The sequence below is a fragment of the Thamnophis elegans genome, chromosome 11, assembly GCF_009769535.1.
Source record: "Thamnophis elegans isolate rThaEle1 chromosome 11, rThaEle1.pri, whole genome shotgun sequence".
Taxonomy (NCBI): domain Eukaryota; kingdom Metazoa; phylum Chordata; class Lepidosauria; order Squamata; family Colubridae; genus Thamnophis; species Thamnophis elegans.
Window position 1 is genome coordinate 19,354,289 of NC_045551.1, and position 21,119 is coordinate 19,375,407.

General features: G+C 37.8%; 1 protein-coding gene across 1 annotated transcript in view; it reads left to right on the top strand.

The window, feature by feature from the left end:
• The window catches only part of MAP7D2 (MAP7 domain containing 2), a 108,489-nt gene that overhangs the window by 70,977 nt on the left and 16,393 nt on the right, over nt 1-21,119 (top strand). Inside the window, 7 exon segments of the mRNA XM_032226834.1 lie at nt 1,669-1,792; nt 2,031-2,101; nt 2,104-2,196; nt 2,199-2,233; nt 17,570-17,674; nt 18,274-18,327; nt 19,966-20,044. Coding sequence (XP_032082725.1) covers nt 1,669-1,792; nt 2,031-2,101; nt 2,104-2,196; nt 2,199-2,233; nt 17,570-17,674; nt 18,274-18,327; nt 19,966-20,044 — 561 coding nt within the window.

Consider the following 21,119-nt stretch of genomic DNA (forward strand, 5'->3'; position numbering starts at 1 on the left):
TTCCCTCCAGCCTCGCTGCAGCCTCACCACAAGCTCTCGCCTGACTAGTTGAATGGTAAATGTGAAAATTCTGCAATTTTAATACCAAATAATGTAAAACTGGTGAAGTTAAATGGAAAATAACTTTATTTTTTCCTTTTACATTTTTTTTCTTTTCATGATGAAAGGTGAGGCTGTGCCTCACATGCCTCACCTGACTGCACGTCACTGATCCAAATTGCTCATCAAAATTGCTCTGCTTCTCTATAGTATCCTATCTATGCCTTTGATTCATCCATGTCACTAGTATTCCCTCAGGTACCAGCCCTCTAAAATCTACTTCATGCTTAATTAATTGTCTTGTCAGAAATTGGTATTGTTTTTTGTGTATTTTATTTTTTCGGGGATCTGTTTCAGAACTATTATTTCTTTTTCTTTGTAGTTCAATAGGTTATATTTTGCTCTTTGAAGTATCTCTGTTCTTAATGCCTTCTTAGTAAATCTCATATGTTTATTTGGAAGGAAGTTCCAGGAAGTTTATTTCTTGACGCATATCTTGTATATACTCTAAATATTTCATACATCCCAGCAACTATCTCTTGTTTTGTACATCCCAGCAAGTATATAAACAGAAAATAAATAGAAGCTGGGAAACAACAAGGAACTATTTTATTTTTCCTTCCTTTTTGAATTTTTCTTCTGATGATTTATGAGCCTGTATGGTTGAACTTTGAGGCATCACCAACAATTCTGTCATTATCTCTGCAACGTTTTCCCTTTTCATCCTAAATGTTCTGGAACCTCAAAAAGTATTCAGCTTTATCATCTCTAACGTAATTACTCTTCTCTGTTTGTTCTGATTTCTCTTCTATTATCTGCATCCATTGTTCATTTTTAGTTATGTCAGGTTTTCTCGCCACTATTCTTGGGTGGAAAACAAACATTTCTACCTCCTCTTCTTTGAGTCCCACTTTCACCCAGGGTTACTTTAAAAGGACAAGTTCCACAACAGGAGTTGGAAAAATCTCATTCAGATAGATCACACTGTTCCTCAGATTCTATGCTTGCTAGTTAGGCTGTCACAGCTCTGGTAAGGCATGCAATGGCAATCTTTTTCTTCCTGCTGGATTGAGAGCTTCCTCCAAATCAAACAAGGAGTTTGCAGTCTCCTTGTGATCGACGAGTGTCCTCTCTGTCTTCATCATTCCTCCAAGATGATTTGGGTCCCTTGGAACCTCCTAGCAGGTCAAATTTGGCATGATTCCACGGAGCCCCATGGAGATGCATCATGTCACCACAATATCAGATCCGCCCCCTTTTACTTTTGCTTCTAAAACAATTCTTTGTTATACGTTAGTTCAGCTGACTATTATTTTACATGATTACTTCTGTCACTAATATTTGGGGGAGGGGGTGTTAATTTAAACTTTATCATCAACAATGATTTTGTATTGTATCCCTTAGAAATTATTCACAGAATCCTGTTAAGGAAGGTAAACTATGAAGATAGCATCGAAGGGATTAACATTAATTAAAATCAAGAATATGTATTTATAATATTATAACACATATTTCTGTAGTTTCATTGACTATAAAATTCAGCCATCAGAGTAATATTGTGTGCCTTTCTACTGCACATAACTTGTTTCCTGTCTACAGACTAATATTCAATTCAAGAACATTTTTTAGGGAAACATGTAGCAGGGACTACTGATGCTGAAGAAGCAACTAGAATTCTAGCAGAGAAGAGACGTCAGGCTCGACTTCAGAAAGAACAAGAAAAGGAAATGCAAGAAAGGCAAAATCTTGAAAGGTATAATAACTATAACTATAAGGTATAATAACTATAATAACTATAAGTTCTTAGTTATGGGGCTGACATGTGCAAGTTAAGGTATATGCATCACCTATTTAATTAGAAATATGCAACACTTCTCTTTATCCTCTTCAAATTCTATTATCTTGTTATTTGGAGCCGGTTTTTAATGATATAAATATTTAATAGAAAAGAACATAAATGTACTCCCAACAATATATTGTGGTGTTTGAAGGCTAGAAAAAGAAGAGCTGAAAAGAAAAGCAGAGGAAGAGAGGACTCTATTGGAAAATAAGGATCATAAAAGAAAGAGGAAAGGAAATTCGAAGAGGAATTAACAAAAAGAAAAGCAGAAGATGAAATAAGAAAAAGAGCTGAAGAAGAATGCAAACTGAGAGAAAAGCAGAAAAGAAATTGCAAGCTATGCTTGAGATACAGGTGTGGTGATCTGATGGTTCAGAGCATGTATTTTTCTTTATTTACAAGGTGCAACATTTTATATAATGAATTGAATATTCAGAAATTAAGATGTTGAAAAATATAATGAATCCAGACTAAGAATCTATAATTTCTTTTAATTTTCCTTTGCTTCTATAAATACTGCATATATCTTATCCTTAGGTATATGATCCATAACAAATTTTTACGTATCGTATTTGTAATATCTTAATGCTGTAGTACTAAGTAAATATTGTATTGTAGTTTGAATCAAACTATGTGGTGTATTGCAGACTCTGAATGTTACAGAATGGAATATATGACAAGTTATACAGAAAACACTGATCCTTTGATATTATTTGCATTCCTCTTTAAATAGCAAGTTGTCTTAATGCTATCAAAATGTCCATGCCTGGATACAGTTCAAATGTCTGTCTTTTCAAACTGCTTTGACAGATCAAACCCTATGTTTAAACGTTTTAATCCTATTGGATCAGTGGTGGGTTCCTACCAGTTCGGACCGGTTCGGCTGAACCGGTAGTGGTTGGGTGGCCTAGGTCGCTTGAACCGGCAGCATCCCAGGCCTGCCAAACCCCCGAACTGGTTTTCCAGGTGGTGCCATAGGCCCTGCCATCTTGTTTTTTGCATGCACAGAACAATTTTTATTGTACTGCGCATGCGCACACAGCGCGCATTGAGTGCACACATGCATGCAAAGCGCACATGGCATGCCCATGAGCAAACCAGCAGTAGTGACTGCCAAAACCCACTCCTGTACTGGATCCTATTGAATCAGTAGGCAAAGACTACAGTTTATACTTCAAAGAACACCTTTTCCCTCTGTGGCTTCTTCAGGTTAAGCCATAGAAGAATCTCTGCTTTCCATTGTGCTATATTTTGGGGAAAACTAGTGGCACAGATACATATATTCCCTATATGTAGTAATTGCCATGCAGGTAATGGGAAATATTATTTTCACAGATGCTTTTATCAGTGCTCACAAAGGTATGCACATAATGCTAGCAGAGAATTTGAATCAAATTCTAGAACTCTTTCAGAAAAACACATTCAAATTAAACTTGGAACTGAATGTGTTGAGTCAGGATTTCACTTAAAGTTTTTGTTGCAAGAATTTTCATGACACTGGGTTGCAAGCCTGATACCCTTGTCCCTGCAATTTTCCTACATGGGATATTATTTCATCCCATGTAGTTCACTCCCTCACCACGTTGAGGAATGCAGTGGGATTTTGAGGAGGTAATTACCAAGTCTCTCTGAGATAGTGATAGAACACAGAATGCATTTTGATAAGACACATGCTCCCCATTTGTGAGCAATGTCCAGTAAAGACTGCAATCAATTGAATACCACCAGATGGAGAAAAAGAGGAAGTCTGATTAACAACAAAAAACCTGGCACCAAACATTTCAGGAAGATCTGAAAAACCAACTTTAAAAACATCAGCCTTAAATGGAAGGATGCAGAGGCTGTAGTTGCTGACTGAAAATGGTGCACTTTGCTTGTAGCCCAATATGCTTAGCACAGGATAATAATAATAACAGTAACAACAATAATAATGATTTTTAACAATTGTCATTAAGAAAGACAAAAAAGTCTGGATAGTGGATGTGACTGTCTAGAGACAGCAGAACAGAAGAGAGAGAATTTGAGAAGATAACAAAATACAAAGCCCTACAAGTAGAAATAGAATGACTGTGGCAAATGCAAGCAAGGGTAGTACCAATAATAATAGGTGCCTTGGGTGCAAAACAACTGGAGCACCACTTGAACACAACTGGCATTGACAAATTTACCATCAGTCAATTGCAGAAGGCAGCTTTACTTGGAACAGCTTCCATCCTCTAATGATGTCTGTAACACCATCAAACATCCAAATCTGCCTATCCCAGGTCTTTAGTAAGGATGCGATACGTACACAAAAATGGCAAACTCAATCAGAACATCTGGCTGACTGTGCAATGATCAATATTTTTAAAATTAATAGTAATAATAAAAAACAATAGTAATAGGAGTTCTTGGAGCAATAGCCAAAGGGTTACTTAGATACATGGAAATTTTGAATTTACCAGACTCGAATAGTCTGACTTTGAAAAAAAAAACCACCTTACTCAGAACTGGCTATATTAGGGTGTCAAGGCTCATGGGCCGCATTTGGTCCACGATGTGCTTAGATCTGGCCTGCGTGGCTGGGCTGGAAATAGCAAAGGAGCGGACTGTGATGCCTCTGCTAACAAAAATGGGGCACGGGGAGCACCTGTACCCCACTCCCCACAGCTGTTTTTGGCCTGGACAGCCTCCTGCAAAATCCTGCAGCAACCACAATTCCCTCACTAACCTGATTTCCAGCTCCGTTCTCTGACATGCAGGGCAACAAAAGAAGCCCATGTGACTACCACTTACAAAAAAAGTTCAATCAGCCCTTCTAATTTCATGAGATCTGTTCTTCCTGAGAAGTTGGAAGGTCTGGTTGCACTTTTTTAAAAAACTGGTAATCCCATGGTCTTCTTTTGTTGCCCTGCATGCTGGAGAATGTGGAAAGCATGTTAGTGAGGGAATTGTGGTTACTCCAGATGGGGTGGGAGTGAGGATTTTGCATTTTTATTGCTCTGGGGTGGGGTGAGAGTGAGGATTTTACATTATGATTTCTCTGGGGTGGACTGGAATGAGAATTTTGTATTATCATTGCTCATAAATAAGTAAGAACCAGTAAAAGAGGAATAGAAAATTCCCTATCTGTAGATCAGCACTTCTCAGTCTTGGCAAGTTTAAGATGGGTGAACTTCATGCTGCCTGGGGAATTCTGGGAATTGAAGTCCATGCACCTTAAAGCTGCCAAAGTTGAGAACCATGAGTCTAGACTAGAGCTTAATATTTTTCATTCCTGTTTTATTTAGAGTTGGTGCAACTAACTAAATCAGTTGTAGCTTCCTTAACATATAGTGATTAAAGCGATATGAACCATTCCTGGACTTTTTGTGAGAAACTGAAATTAAAAGTTGATCTGGGGCTTTAATGATTAGATATGGGATTATGGAAATAATGTAGACAAATGTTAATCTTACAGTAAGAGTTTGATATTTTTACTTATATCTGTACCAAAGAAAGTTGGAAGTCATTCTTTTTCAGTTTTCCTTCTTTTCCTCTTTCTTTCTTACACTTTCACTATTTTTCTTTCCTGAGCCTTTTCTTTTTTCAAATCTGTTTTTTTATTTGTTTATCCCTTAGATTTGTTTTTTTATGTATGAAGGATAAAAGACTCAGTCATTATAATTCTATTCTTTATTTACAGATATGATATCAAAATTTAGAATGAGATCCACTGGGAACCATCTCATAAGGCAGGTTCTCAGTCCTTTTAACCAAAAAGTATTTATTGATAGAAGAGAATATTTGTAGCTCGGGGTTGAACTGTGAGGTCTTTGGTGCTCTCTGAGCTTGATGATTTTCTTGCAGAAATTTCATTACCAAACTAGGTAACATCATCAGTACTAGAAGGGAGTGGAGTTTGCTCTTATTTTCATATACTAGTGGTTTACTCTGTCAGTAGTGACCAGTTGCTTCACAAAAAGTGTTTTGATTGGTGCTGGGTCTCTACAGCCTCAGGCAGAGAAGGGCTATTTTGCACCTCTCCCTCAAATGTTCTTTAAAATACAGAATTTCCCTTTAATTACCTCCAACATGCAAACTATGGTTACTCATCCTAAAATGAATCCTCTGGAGCTTCAAAATTTGCTGTTTGCTGGGGAGGTATATAGCTAAAAGTCAGTTTATATTTAGTCTACATGTGACTTTGGGGATATTTCTTCATAACCAAACAAAAATGTATTTTCTGTGCAGTTCACACCCCTTACTTGCTGGATCTAGATGTCACAAAGCAAAGCCCACATTTTGTAATTAACCCCCATGCCCCATTTTGGCTGGCAGAGTGCTGCAGGAGGCAGAGTGCTGTCATACCCACCCTGGCCACGTTCTCAGCCATGCCCCTTCCTGGTCCTCTGAGGTCAAACACAATCCTGATGCAGCCCTCAGTGAAATCGAGGTTGACACCCCTAGCCTATATACTCAGACAATAGCAATAGCAATTAGACTTATATACCACTTCATAGGGCTTTCAGCCCTCTCTAAGCGGTTTACAGAGTCAGCATATTGCCCCCAACAATCCGGGTCGTCATTACCTTAGTAAGTCTTCGGTCCTTGGTTAGAACTTGAACTGTTAGGTTTTTTACCAATATCAGACTATAAATTGAATTGAAGATTTAAATCTATAATAATAATAACAATAACAACAACAACAATAATAAATCATTGTAGCATCATCCTCATCCCACCAAGGAGCTTTATCTTGTGTGGGAGGGGGGGACTTGTGTGCTATGTAGAAGGGCCAGACTAAACCCATTTAACTATTGTTAAAACACATCAAGTGAATTCTATCCTGGATCAAATGTCACCTGGCTCAATAAGTTTTGAGTTGAATACTATGGCTTCTGGGTGTTCAGTAAAAAATATGTCATAGCGTCAGCTCCCTCTGCTAGGCATCCATGGCATGGAATTGACACATGACTGAAAGACAAATGAAAAAAAAAAGAAAAATGGACAACGGAAGAAAATTATTTAATTATGGAAAATCTGAGCCAACAAAACATGGATTTCAAAAGCACATGTTCAAGATTTGGAAAGAGAATCATCTGGATATGGAAATCAATGAACAAAGACTTATGGAGCTGAGGTGTGTTATTTTGAAGCATAAGCTCTTCACTAATACAGAATTACAAGAGATTGTAAACAGCAGTGCAAGATCAAGGCTCAAATATAACTGATAATAGATATAATTTAGAAGTGGAGCAACAAGTAGTGGAGAAATGGAAGGAAATCAGAGAAGTGGATGAGGAACAAGATGCTTAGACATTTTTGGAATTAGTAGCAACATACAGAAATTCCCAAAGACTTCCATGAAGCTGTGGCAAACTTGATGGACTGTGGAGAAAAACTTGGTGAAGTTAAAATCAAACTAGAAATCTTCCAAGGTGACTCACTGTTACCTCTGGCTTTTGTACTTTTGATGGCACACCTACAGAGATGGTATTCAGCCAATTTGGACTGGTTCAGGTGAACTGGTAGTGGAAATTTTGAGTAGTTCGGAGAACTGGTAAATACCACCTCTGGTTGGCCCCGCCCTCCCACTCCCATTGTTCCCTGTCCTATATTCTCTTGTTTTTTACCTCAGCTGATTTGCGGGACAGAGCGGATTGCCGTGCTTCAGCTAAGCTGAAAAACAGTTCAGCTTACTGGCCCTGACACAGAGGGTGGTCTTTGAGAGCTGCATGTGCGCACAAAGTGCTCTCTCATAAAACCAGTAGGAAAAGATTAGGAATCCCACCACTGCACACCTAATAAGCATTTTGAACAAGACAAACTTGTGGCTATGAATTAGCTAAAAAAAAAGGCTTGGAAATTTCCCATTTGCTCTACATGGATGATTTAAAACTATTTGGAAAAACAAATGCTGAATTGAGCTCACTGCTGAAAATCACTGAGGAAGTAGAAAATTCGACTTGAAAATAGAAGTATGAGGAGATATCAGCAATTTGAAATACCCTATTTTTCACATCATAAGACACCTCGGCCTATAAGACACACATTAGTTTTAGAGGAGGAAAACAAGGAAAAAAATGTCCCTCTACCTCCCAGTGTCCAGCTGGTATTCATCTGGCTAGCGTCTTTGCAGTAAACAGCAAACAGCCTAGTCAGCTTCAGCACATTATCATAGCCCCAGCACGTGACTCATCAGGACTCCGCACCGTTGTGCCCATCACTGGTCTACTGAGCTGAACTGCTGCCGTCACCAGGGAACACTGGAGCCTTCACTGCCAAGCAGCTGATCGGAAGTTGGAGCCATATATTGGGCCTGCAATAATGTGCTGAAGCGGACCAGGCTGTTCGCTGTTTACTGCAAAGACACTAGCCAGATGAATACTGGATGAACGCTGAGAGGCAGAGGCAGATTTCCCCCCCCCCCTTTGTTTTCCTCCTCTAAAGCTAATGTGCATCCTATGTCTGGTGCATCTTATAGTGCAAAAAATATGGCAGTAAATGGCGGCAGCAGTGATAGGTGGCGGAATTAGTAACCCACCAAATATTCGATCTATAAAATGCACAGACATTTCTACCCACTTTTGAGGGGGGTGCATTTTACACTGCAATAAATATGGTACTTGAAAGAAGAAAAATTAAAGAATGAAAAGCTGAAAAATAGTTTATACAAAAAAGACAACCTGGAGAAAAAAATTAACAGAAATCATGGAAGAACTAAAACAGCATGTAATAGCAACAGCAAAGAAAATAAAAAGATAGAAAGGATGAATAAAACAATATCATGAAAATGTCCAGTTCAGAAGAAACCAACATACCTTCTACCAGTTACTTGATGAAATCGAGTCCAAACCAGTGTTCACACCCATTTAAAGAAAAAACTTTGAACTTTTGGAAAGAACTGTGAGAAAACCCAGTGGAACACAATAAAACTGCCTCCTGTATCAAAGATATTAAAAAACAAGCAAACAAAATAAAATGGAGAATATTGTAATAAGAACTGATATGTTTGCAAAACAAGTAAAGAAGGTCACGAACTGGAGTGCACCTGGCCTGGACGAACTGCATGGATACTGGCTAAAACATCTGACCAGCCTCCATCACCACATGGCCACTCAATTTGATGAAATGCTTCAGAATGCAACAAGCAAAAAATGGTTAACAGCTGGTCGAACATACTTGATAATGAAAAATCCAGAAAAGAGCACAGAACCAAGCAACTGCCACCCAATTACTTGTCTGCCAACAACGTTCAAACTTTTTACAAGAATACTGACAAATTCATTATTCAATCATCTGATGGAAAACAGTTTGTATCTGGTAGAACAAAAAGGAAATTATAAAAATCAAAAGGAACAAAAGATCAGCTGCTTATTAACAAAATGGTACTAAAAATGCAAAACAAAGGAAAACAAATTGAAACATAGCACAGATTGATTACAAGAAGGCATTTGATTCATTACTCCACAGCTGGATTAACGCCTGTTTGGAAAACTTTGGAATCAGCAAAAATATCTGTACATTTTTTATACCAAAAATGGTAAACAGTTCTAACAGCAAATGCGGAGAACATTGGTGAAGTCAACATCAGATGAGGAATCTTCCAAGGGGACTCACTTTCGCCACTACTGTTCAACATCACATTTATTCCATTGACAATAATCCTACAAAACACAAAACTGGGACACCAAATCTCAAGCCAACATGGCAAGGATAAACCATTCTACCTATACATGGATGACTTAAAATGTATGCAAAAGCACCACTGAACTCGAATCACTACTCAACACAGTTCAGCAGTGACATCAGAATGAACTCTTTGGACTTGAAAAATCTGCTATATCATCCATGCACGAAAAAAATAATGGAAAAAAATAGAAGGACTAGAAATTGGGAAATGAAGCATTAGCAAGGATGATGGTTATAAATACCTAGGCATATTGGAAGCAGATAACATCTTAAAGGAAAAGTCAAAGAATCAACGCAAAAGAAATATATCAGGAGAGTCCAAAAATATTAAAATCAAAGCTGAATGCTGGAAACATAATTAAAGTCATTAATACATGGGCAGTTCCAGTTGACTATGCTATCCAGCTGGAATCATCAACTGGGCTTTGATTGAACTGGAAAACCTGGACCAGAAAACACGTAAACTTTTGAATATGTACCACACTTTACATCCATGAAGTGACATTGACAGGTTGTACCTGCCAAGAAGAATAGGGGGCAGAGAGCTATTGCAAATCCATAAATTGTAGAAGAAGAAAACGAAGTTGAATGACTATGTGAATCAAAATGCAGAAAATTGCCTGCAGACTGGGAATATGGAGAACATTATAAAAACAACAGAAACAAAGGCAGAATATAAGAAAAAAACAGTTGGATGACAGATTTGCATAGACAGCACTTGAAAAACGTTAAAGGAAAATGTGATAACAACTTGCCATGGGCATTGCTTAAGATGGGAACTATCAAGAAAGAAACCGAAGATTTAATACTGGCTGCTCAAGGACAAGCACTACAAATGCCATGAAAGCGAAGATACAAAAAAATCCACTGACAATCCAAACTGCCGCTTTGCAGCAACAAAGTTGAAGCTTTTTACATTTAATACATGAGGGCAGCAAAATCATAAAAACTGATTACAAAGCTTGACGAGTTTGCTAAATAATCTACTAGTCATTATGTTAAACAATATGACTTACTGTTTCCAGAAAGACATGAGAACATAAAATGAAAAAAAAATGTCAAAAAGGAGAAGGTGAAGATTTCTGGGACTTTCGAATCTAGACAGATTATCATTTGCAACACAGATCTCTCAATTGTGTGAAACACAAAACATACAATTTATTGATATCACTGTACAGGAGATGCCAAGAGTCGAAGAAAAAACATTGGAAAAAAAAAACATGAAATATCATGACCTGGCCATCGAAACTACATGATTAGGATGAAACATGTAACCTATTGTCATTGGAGCACTGGTACCATGCCCAAGAATTTATAAAATACAACAAAAATTGCAGCTTCCTGAAATAACATCAGCAGAACTGCAAAAACCTGTGCTACTTGGGACATCATACATTTTAAGAAGATACTTGGATGAGACTTAGGATGCTGACAGCAACCTGTATCAACCATCAGCACCAGTCAATGATATTTGTAATACATTTTTAAATTTTCAGTTGACTGAGTTTCATGTAATAATAATAATAATAACAACAACAACAACTCTGCTGCCCCAAGCCCGGATGAGAAAGGAGGAGGGTTGGGGTCAGGTTGGCAACCTGGCCCCATTAAAAAAAACGCCAACCCATACAATATAGTGAAAGAAACGAATAAAATTTTTATACCACATCGGTCGTCGCGCGGGTTAACAAGGGTCGCGGCGGATGTTGGGGTCCCTGGACATCTGTTGACAAGTGGGCTACAAGTGGACCAGCCAACAAAATGACTAAAATATAGTACAGATGAAAACCGTGTCATAATGGCCTGTTACTACAACTTAGAGCCAGAAAAAAGAGGCTATTTAAAGCGAATGTATGAATTATGGAAACAACAATATCCAGATTCAAATGTTAGTGAACAACGACTAGCAGATCAAAGGCGATTTATTATACGGAATAAAGTGTTTAGTGAAGTTGAACTTGAGGAAATTCAGGCAAATTGCAAAACCAAAAAAAAACTATCACAAGCAGAAATAACTGATATTCAAGACACAACTAAAGACATTATAGTAGAACTCCCAGAAGAAGCTCTCGGGAGGAAATAACACTACCACCACTAGAACCAGTTATCACTGAACCAACTGATGAACTAACTCAAAAACAAAAAGAATTGAAGGATAAGATCATGGAGCATTTTCTGCTTAATGAGGAAAGGCAACGTTTACCATCACTAAAAACTGTGCCTAAGAAAATTTTGGCCCCTATCATGAAAATGGTTAATGCAGTGTTTTCAACAATTGAATCGGGATCCATCTTGGAAACAAACCAGTTAATGTACAGCGCAGCTGTAATAGTCACTAATGAACTAGGCATTAAAATCAAAGTACCTAGTCACACAATAGAAAAAGCATCAAAGCCAAAGTGGAAAATCCGATTAGAACAAAAAGTCAAAAAATTAAGGGCAGATGCTAGTAACTTAAAGAACATGCATGAGCAAAAATGGCCAACTAATTAAGTGCAACGAAAATGAAGCCTACAAATACTTAGGCATTCTGCAGTTGGATAAAATCAAGCATGGAGAAGTAAAAACTATTGTCAGGCGAGAGTACACCAACAGAGTTAGGAAAATTTTGAAATCTAAATTGAATGGTGGAAATACAATCAACGCCATAAATACCTGGGCAATACCAGTTATAAGATACACAGCAGGTATAGTTAACTGGACACAAGCTGATTTGGACATTTTGGATCAAAAAACCAGGGAACTAATGACAGTGCACTACAGTTTACATCTACGTGGTGATACTGATAACTATATCTGCCTGAAAATTAGGTGGCAGAGGATTATTACAAGTGAAGCAAACAGTTGAAGAAGAAAAACATGCACTGGCTGATTATTTAAAAGAAAGTCAAGAACATCTATTAATCGAAGTAAAGAACAAAAATCTACTGAAGGCCCAACAGACGAAACAAGAATACAGAAAAGATGTGATAAAATCAAGACTGGAGAGTTGGCAGAACAAAGCACTGCATGGCCAATTTTGGAAAAAATAAAAGATAAAGTGGACAGTGAACAAACTTGGTTATGGTTAACAACAGGTACATTAAAGAAAGAAACAGAGTCACTAATCCTGGCTGTACAAGAACAAGCTATCTGCACAAATGCCATTAAGGCCAAAATTGAAAAATCCTCTGATGATGCCAAATGCAGACTTTGCAAAGAAGCTGATGAAACTGTTGATCGCATACTCAGCTGCTGTAAAAAAATCACGCAGACTGATTATAAATTGCGGCACAATTCAGTAGCACAAATTATCCATTGGAATTTGTGCAAAAATTATAATATTAAAACAGCAACAAACTGGTGGGAACACAGCCTGAAAAAGTCACCGAAAATCAGATGGTCAAGATCTTGTGGGATTTCCGTATACAAACCGACAAAATACTGGCGCATAATACACCAGACATCACACTGGTTGAGAAAAATAAGGTCACAAACATAGACATCGCAATACCAGGTGATAGCAGGGTCGCCGAGAAGGAACATGAAAAAATAGCAAGATACCAGGACTTAAAAATCAAAATAGCAATAGCAATAGCAGTAGACTTATATACCGCTTCATAGGCCTTTCAGGTCTCTCTAAGCGGTTTACAGAGAGTCAGCATATTGCCCCCAACAATCTGGGTCCTCATTTTACCCACCTCGGAAGGATGGAAGGCTGAGTCAACCCTGAGCCGGTGAGATTTGAACCGCTGACCTGCTGATCTAGCAGTAGCCTGCAGTGCTGCATTTAACCACTGCGCCACCTTGGCTCATTCAACGACTATGGCACAAACCAGCAGTGGTAATTCCAGTGGTAATTGGCACACTGGGTGCTATTCCAAAAGCACTGGAATTACATTTAAAACAGTTAAAAATTGACCAAATCACCATCAGTCAAATGCAAAAAGCCGCACTGCTTGGATCTGCACGCATATTACGAAAATATGTTACGACGTCCTAGGCCCCTGGGTGGGGTCCGACTAGTAACCAATGCCAAATCCGGCGAAACTATTGTAACGTGTGGGTTGTTGTTGTTGTGAGGGAATTGACACGCAGGAGCCATGTGCAAGACAGATCTTTATTCTAACACAGGTGACAAACGACTCAAACGTTCCCTGCAACTGTCAGGGTATTTATACTAGCACTCAGACCAACTGTCAAAACGACCAACCAATCAGGTCGCAGCTGGTATTTGCATATTGAATATGCAACACTCCTTCCCCCCAGTTCTAAAGACCAAATGACCAGCCAATCACGTCGCAACTGGTATTTGCATATTCAATCTCTCTCCTTTCCCCCAGTTCTGCTGTTTCAAGATGGTGGTGAGTCCTTCGTAGCTAAATTTTAGAACCAGGAAAAAAAAACAGGTCCTTTGGAATCTTTGCAGCAGGGAGGCTCTCGTTGTGTTGTAGGAAGGCTCTCGTTGGTTTTAGGGAGGCAAGCGGTGGCCTTTGCAGCGGAAGGAGGCTCATGGTGTAGAGGACAGTCTGGTGTATGTTGTGAGTGTGCTAGTGTTGGAGAGGCTTTAGACAGGCTGAGAGAGCGTAGCCGGTGGTGCTAGGTGGCAGCTTGGAGAACGAGGCTGTTGTTGAACGCAGCGGTTGGAACGAGGCGGTTGGAGTGCCGTAGGAACAGCTGGTGGCAGGCATGCCGTAGGAACAGCTGGTGGCAGGCAGGCAGGCAGGCACAGCTGGCGCAGTTTAGTCATCATGGTCCATAGCTCGTCCCTGAGTAGCGGCGGCGGCTCCAGTCGAGGTTAAGCGTAGGAAGCCCGTCCCTCGGACGGATGGAGGCCGCGCCTGGGAGCTTACTGAGGTTGGCTACAACCGGAGGCCCACGGCGGTGGGTACTGCTGTTGATGTCGCTTGCTGGCCATAGCGGCGGCCCTGACAGGCCCTCAATGTAGGAAAGAAAAAAAATTTTTCCTGCGTTCACTGCGTTCACGTTGGCTGATGTTGTTAGGCTCTGCGGGAATCGCATATCAATCCCACCCTCGTCGCCAGTATTGTAACGTGTGGGTTGTTGTTGTTGTGAGGGAATTGACACGCAGGAGCCATGTGCAAGACAGATCTTTATTCTAACACAGGTGACAAACGACTCAAACGTTCCCTGCAACTGTCAGGGTATTTATACTAGCACTCAGACCAACTGTCAAAACAACCAACCAATCAGGTCGCAGCTGGTATTTGCATATTGAATATGCAACAGAAACAACTGGCTGCTGTGATACAATTGTATAATAATAATATCCCTCCAAGGAGCTTTACCTTGTCGTGATGGAGGGGCTTGCACGCTCTAGTGATCCTAAGGGCTATGCTGAACAAGTGCAACCATATCAGACAGGTCTTAGGCAAAGGCCAGACAAAATTTGCTCCACAACCCATTCAAACATGGTGAATATGAGAAAAATGAAATTTATGCAGGCTGAACCATTGCCCAGATCAACAAGGGTTCCGTTGGATGCTATGGCTCCTGGGCATTCTGTGAAAAATGAGCTACAGGGCTCAGCTCCCTCTGCTAGGCAACCAGGGCATAGAGCTGATGAGCTACTGGAAAAGAAAAATCAAAAACTGAAAAATCTGGACCAGGGAAGAAAACATCTCTATTATGGAAGCTTACTACCAATCGAGGCCAATCCTGATTAGCACTTCCAGAGTCAGAGTGAGTAGCAGTGGAGACAATGGGCATCCCTGTCTTGTGCCTTTTTTAATCTCAAAATTCTCTGTCATGTTGTCATTTACTATAACTTTAGCTAATAGTTTACAATATATTGCTTTAATCATGTTGATAAATCTCTCCCCAAAGTCCATGTATTTTAATTGCGCTATCATAAATTGCCAATTAACGTTATCAAATGCTTTCTGTGCATCTAGAAACATCAGCGCTATTTGTTTTCCCAGATGCATCTCATAGTACTCCAATGTATTTAAAATCATTCTTGTGTTATTTTTAATCTGTCTTTTCGGTAGAAATCCATTCTGATCTGGGTGTATAAATTCATTCAAGTACCTTTTTAATCTCTCTGCTATTACTGAGGCATATATTTTATAGTCCACATTCAATAGCTATATTGGCCTGTAATTTTTTATATTTGTTAAGTCTGAGTCATCTTTTGTTATAAGTGTAGTATTTGCTTCCTTCCATGAGTTTGGTATTTTTTCTTCTAATAGTACTTCATTATAGACTTCCACCATCACTGGGCTTCATACCCCTTCTAATTGTTTGTAAAATGCTGCCATTAACCCATCAGGCCCTGGGGTTTTATTGTTTTTTTGACTCTTAATCGCTTCTGTCACTTCCATCATAGTTATCCTTTCATTCAACATGTCTCTAACTATATCTGGTACCTTGAGGAGGTCAGATTGTTCCAGATATTGTTGTATTTTATTTTCTGAGATTTCCTCTTTGTCATACAGTTCCTTATAGTATTTTTATAATAGCTTTTTTCTCCTCATTCTGATAACGAAGAGTCCCTTCCTCATCAATCAGTCGATGTATCAACTTTCTCTCTCTTTTTTTCAGTTTATATGCCAGCCATCTTCCAGGCATTCACATTTTCAAAAAAAAATGTTTTACACTTTTAATTTTATATGCCAGTTCTTCTTTTTTCAATAAGTTTATTTTGTATTTTATTGTATCTATTGATTTTTCAATTCCTTTTTTTTTTTGTGGTTCTGAGAGAGAAAGCTTCTTGATATCTGTGCATGTCTTTTCACTTTTCACTAAGTGTAAACGTCTGCCTGGGTGGTGTGGTGGGGAGTAGAGCACTTCCCGAGGGAGAAGAGTGCAATTTGAAGGTTGTTAGCAAATACACACACAACCCAACCAATGAAAGATACGACTACCGCTGTGTATTTTCAGGGCAAGAAGATGCAGGAAGAGCTCTGCTCCCCATCTCTCTCTCTCTCTCTCTCTCTCTCACACACACACACACACACACATTCTCTCTCTCTCACACACTTAATGAAAGTGAAGACATGCACAGGAATCAAGAAACTTTCTCTCCACGCTCGGAATTAATAGTATTTGCAATGCACCAAGGGGCTGGCAGGCTGCTGCTGGACACCATTGGCCCCCACGTGCTTGCTGCCTCTCGTGCTGCCCATATCCACCCCCCGGGCTGATTTTTGGGATAGGGCTTATATTAGGCCTGTGAGGGTTGTAAATTCAGCCCTGTGTTTGATGAGGGGGTTGAATCGTGTTTTTTCCTTGGAGTATACCTTATGATTAAGTAAAATAAACCCGAGGTAGATTCTAAGAAAACACATTTTTATTGTAAAATAAATAACAAACAAACTTACTGGCTAATAACTACATTCTGGTAGAATTCCAAGCCTACCTCCTCATGGCAGGCAAACAGAAAACAGAAAGAAAAAGAGATGGACATGCTCAGTAGGCTTACAGAGAAGATTCAGCCTACCGTATGTCTTAGAATATAAGCACAGCTGGCAAAACAAAAAAACATCATAACACGGCCCACCCCAAAAAAATCAGGCTAGGGCTTGTTTTCCAGGTGAGTCTTTTTGGGGGGGGAAACATGCTGCTGTTGCTGCTAATAATAATAGTAATAATCCAAATCCAATCCACCACATGCCTGACATCACTATTGTGGAAAAGAAAAAAGTCTGGTTCATTGATATTGCAATATCAGGTGATGCACAAATTGAAGAGAAACAACTAGAAAAAATAATGAAATACTGCAATCTGCAAATTGAAGTTGAGTGATTGTGGAGGAAGAAATCAATGGTTGTACCAATAGTAATAGGAGCCCTTGGAGCAATAGCCAAAGGGTTGCCTAGATATATGGAAATTTTGAACTTATCAGACCTGAATATTCTGACACTGCAAAAAACCACCTTACTTGGAACTGCTTATATACTCAGACATTATGTTAATAGTTCTTGGGTCCTTGTTTAGGACTTGAACTATTAAGTTTTTACCAGTTCCAAACCGTGAAGTGAATTGAAAATTAAATGTTTAATAATAATAACAATATGTTGGCTTGTATTCAATTAGAAAGAAGCAGCAGAAGCTAAAGCACGAGAGGCAGCTGAACATTTACGTTTAGAAAAGGAACAAATTCTGCAGCAGATAGAGCAAGAAAGACAAGAACGAAAGAAGGTAACAATTTATTCAAATCAAATATTGTTCCACTGTTATTTTACATTGTTCTATTGCAATGTAAAAGGCTGCTGTAAGAAAGGAGCTGTCAGCTGCAAAAATACATGATTCAATTACATTCTCAGTATGAAATGCAATAACAAATTACAAACTATTCAGAATTAATTTTTTCAAGTTTATTAGAACTATTAACAATTGTGTTATATTCTGCATCTTACACAATTAATTTGGTAATAGAAGGGTGTTGGCATTACTAATTGATCATTTTACTATTGTTATATACTGTAGATAAGCCCTATCTTGCCTTGGGAGGGGTGGAAATTTTAATATAACATTTCCAAATCATTTGGTACTTCCACCAAATTAAAAGTAAAAGAAGATATGCTATAGATGCCAATAACAACGAGGGCTTTTTTGAAGATATACCAAGAATATAAAGCAAACAAATAGCAATGGCTTTATGATCTGATTATACATTTGTAGAATCCTGTACATTGATTCAAAGCTTTTTGGAAAATGAACCCCCCTCCCCCCATATTATATACTTCTTTAATTTAGTTGTTAAATGAAGAAAGCAAACTGTTTTTTTCTCATTTCAGCGAATAGATGAAATAATGAAAAGGACAAGAAAAAATGAAATAGCAGAAATCAAGGTATTAGAAAAAAGTTCTTTTAACAGAAATACAGAATGTTGTAAACTGGTTCATCCAGAAATCCTCATATTATTCCCCAACTTTAATTTAACAGAATAACTAGATAACTTAATCTTCTCTCTTGTTGTGTTTGTTGCATGTATTCACTGTGTAAAGGATAGAGGTGAAACAAAGTCTTCTTTAAACCGTCTTAGAGCTATAATGTTTAATATATGGAGTAACTTTCTTCCTTATAAGTGGGAAAACAAACTGAAGAATTGTTTTAAGATAACAGATGATAATGGGAGCAAAAGCAATATTCTTCCCTTGCTGTTTTTCCCTTCCAAATCACTCAGATTGTATATGGGGAAGAGTTGTGGCTAATTCTTACTTGTTCAAGGTGTGCTACTTTCCTTCAATACAACTGATTTAAATCGAAGATCTTTTCAGTGTTATGTAGAGTCAATGCATGATAGTAAATTGAAAGCCATTGACTATGAAAACAGTATATATACACTTCTTTATTGATTTGTTACAATTTTTTAAAAGAGAACTGATAAATTGAGATACAGTGCTGGATTCTTGGTCACATATGTAGTATATGTACTGTATCTATATATAGATGTAGAATGGACTTCTGAACTAAAAGACAAGAGCTGTGTTATTCCTACTCCTCATATACCTCTTATTAATCTTTGCTTTAAATATATAATAGTGATAAAAAACACCTTGCAGTCAACACAGTCAGCCTTTCTGTGTGGAATTATAATCCTAAAAATTTAAAGTTATCTGATTGAAGCAGAAATTTATCCAGCCTCTATCCCAGGTCTACCTTTCCTCATGCCCCTAGTAGCTCGGAGGAAAAATGTAGGTTGATTAAAGAGTGTCCCTAAAGCGACCCTATTTTTGTGGACCACTTCAGGATTTATTTCTGCAAATCAATTGAAGACTTGGTAGCTTACTTTGGATCCAGAATATACTCTGGCTGTTTTGGATTAAAATTAGCTCCCTCTCTAAATCTTGTGGTAATCAATAGCAGAATATGCTACTCTGTCCAAAGTATATTTAAATGAGCTAGGTGACTAATGAAAGATAATGTATTGGTATTGTTTGTTAAGATACAGTTCATCTTTTATTGCCATTATTATGGCTGTGTTTCCTTTAAAATCATATTATATTATTACATCAGCCAGATGTTTAGATTTGGCATTTTTAATCCATCTATCAAATCCTTTCCAAGGATGTGAATAATAATAATAACTATTATTTTTAAATTTTATTACAACTGCTCAACTGCAATGGACTGTGGGCAGTATACAAAATTAAAAACAGATAAAACCTAAACCACAGAGCCCAGACTAAATTTAATAATTTAAATCTAATTTAAAATGATTAAAAATGACACAAATAAAAAACAACAACACAGCATTCCTCACCACCAAAAATAATAGCAAAACATTAGCCTGGGATGAACAAACCATGTTTTAAGAAGCCTGAAGTCAGAGACAGAGTGAGATACTTTTTAAAAAAAAATGCATTTATTACAATAACAGATAATATTTAAACTCTGGTATGTATTTAATTTGAAAATGACTTCTATCTAATGCATCTATGCATTGTATGTAATGTAATTGTATGTAATGTGTTTGATGACAACAGAAAGAAGACACAAAATCAGATGAGCCAAGAACCTTGAATGTGGATCAATATCCCAACCCACTTGCCCTTAGTCAAGCAGGTAAAATGTGTAATTTCAGTCACACTTGCATACTAATAATCACTTAAAATTCATATCTTCATGAAAGGTATTGGCTGTTGTCCTTTCTAATCGTATATTCACAAAGCTGAATATTTTAGGATGTTATTCTAGGACCTTACTCTGTAACTTTCCTATACATATTTTGCTGTTTGTATTATTTTTCATTGTTATGTCTACCCTTTATTTTTGAGTTTGTCTTATTGTTTGGCATTTGGTAGTCCATGATGTAATTTTATTAAGCAAACATTCAGCCTTATTCTTTTTTCCTTTTTTTTGCAACATCAGGGAGAACTGTTACTCCTCTCATGTGGAAGAGTGTGTATGTATGTAGATATACATATGTATATATACACACCCACACCCACACATACAAATGAAGACTGAAGTTATTTAAGCAGTGGATGCTATAGTTGCAATGTTTCCAATCTAAGCAAGAAACAGTAACCCAGTTGTAGCACTGGTTAGTCCCTGAGACATTTGGGGCATCTGGCAAGCAAAAGAGTTATGCTTTGCAAAAATTTGGAATTGAAGAAACATTGCTTACGTATACTAATCAACTGGTTGTTTTCTACCTGCTCTGACTAATAATCATGTTTCCTAAAAGATATACCCAGAAAGTAGCTCTCTTCCTGGTTTAGTTTGATTAAATAAGAAAGATATTCTAGATTAGCCCTGCTCCTCCTTATAGTGAGTCAGGATTCTGTCTGCACATTGTTATTTAAGTAATATTAGTAGGCATGTATCTTATCTGGAATGATGACAACTCTCTGGATTTAATTAATTTGTTAATTGACTTTGAGTATAGCAGAATTTCCATTCCAAGCAGGTTCCTATCTACCTCATGCAGGAATAAAAGATTATAGAAGCTGAGACAGTGATGGCAATTATAGAGAAGCATTAGTTTTCTTTCTAGATATGCTAGGTTAGCAATTCAGGTGAAACTCAAAAAATTAGAACATCATGCAAAAGTTCATTTATTTCAGTAATGCAACTTAAAAGGTGAAACTAATATATGAAATAAGACTCATTACATGCAAAGCAAGATAGTTCAAGC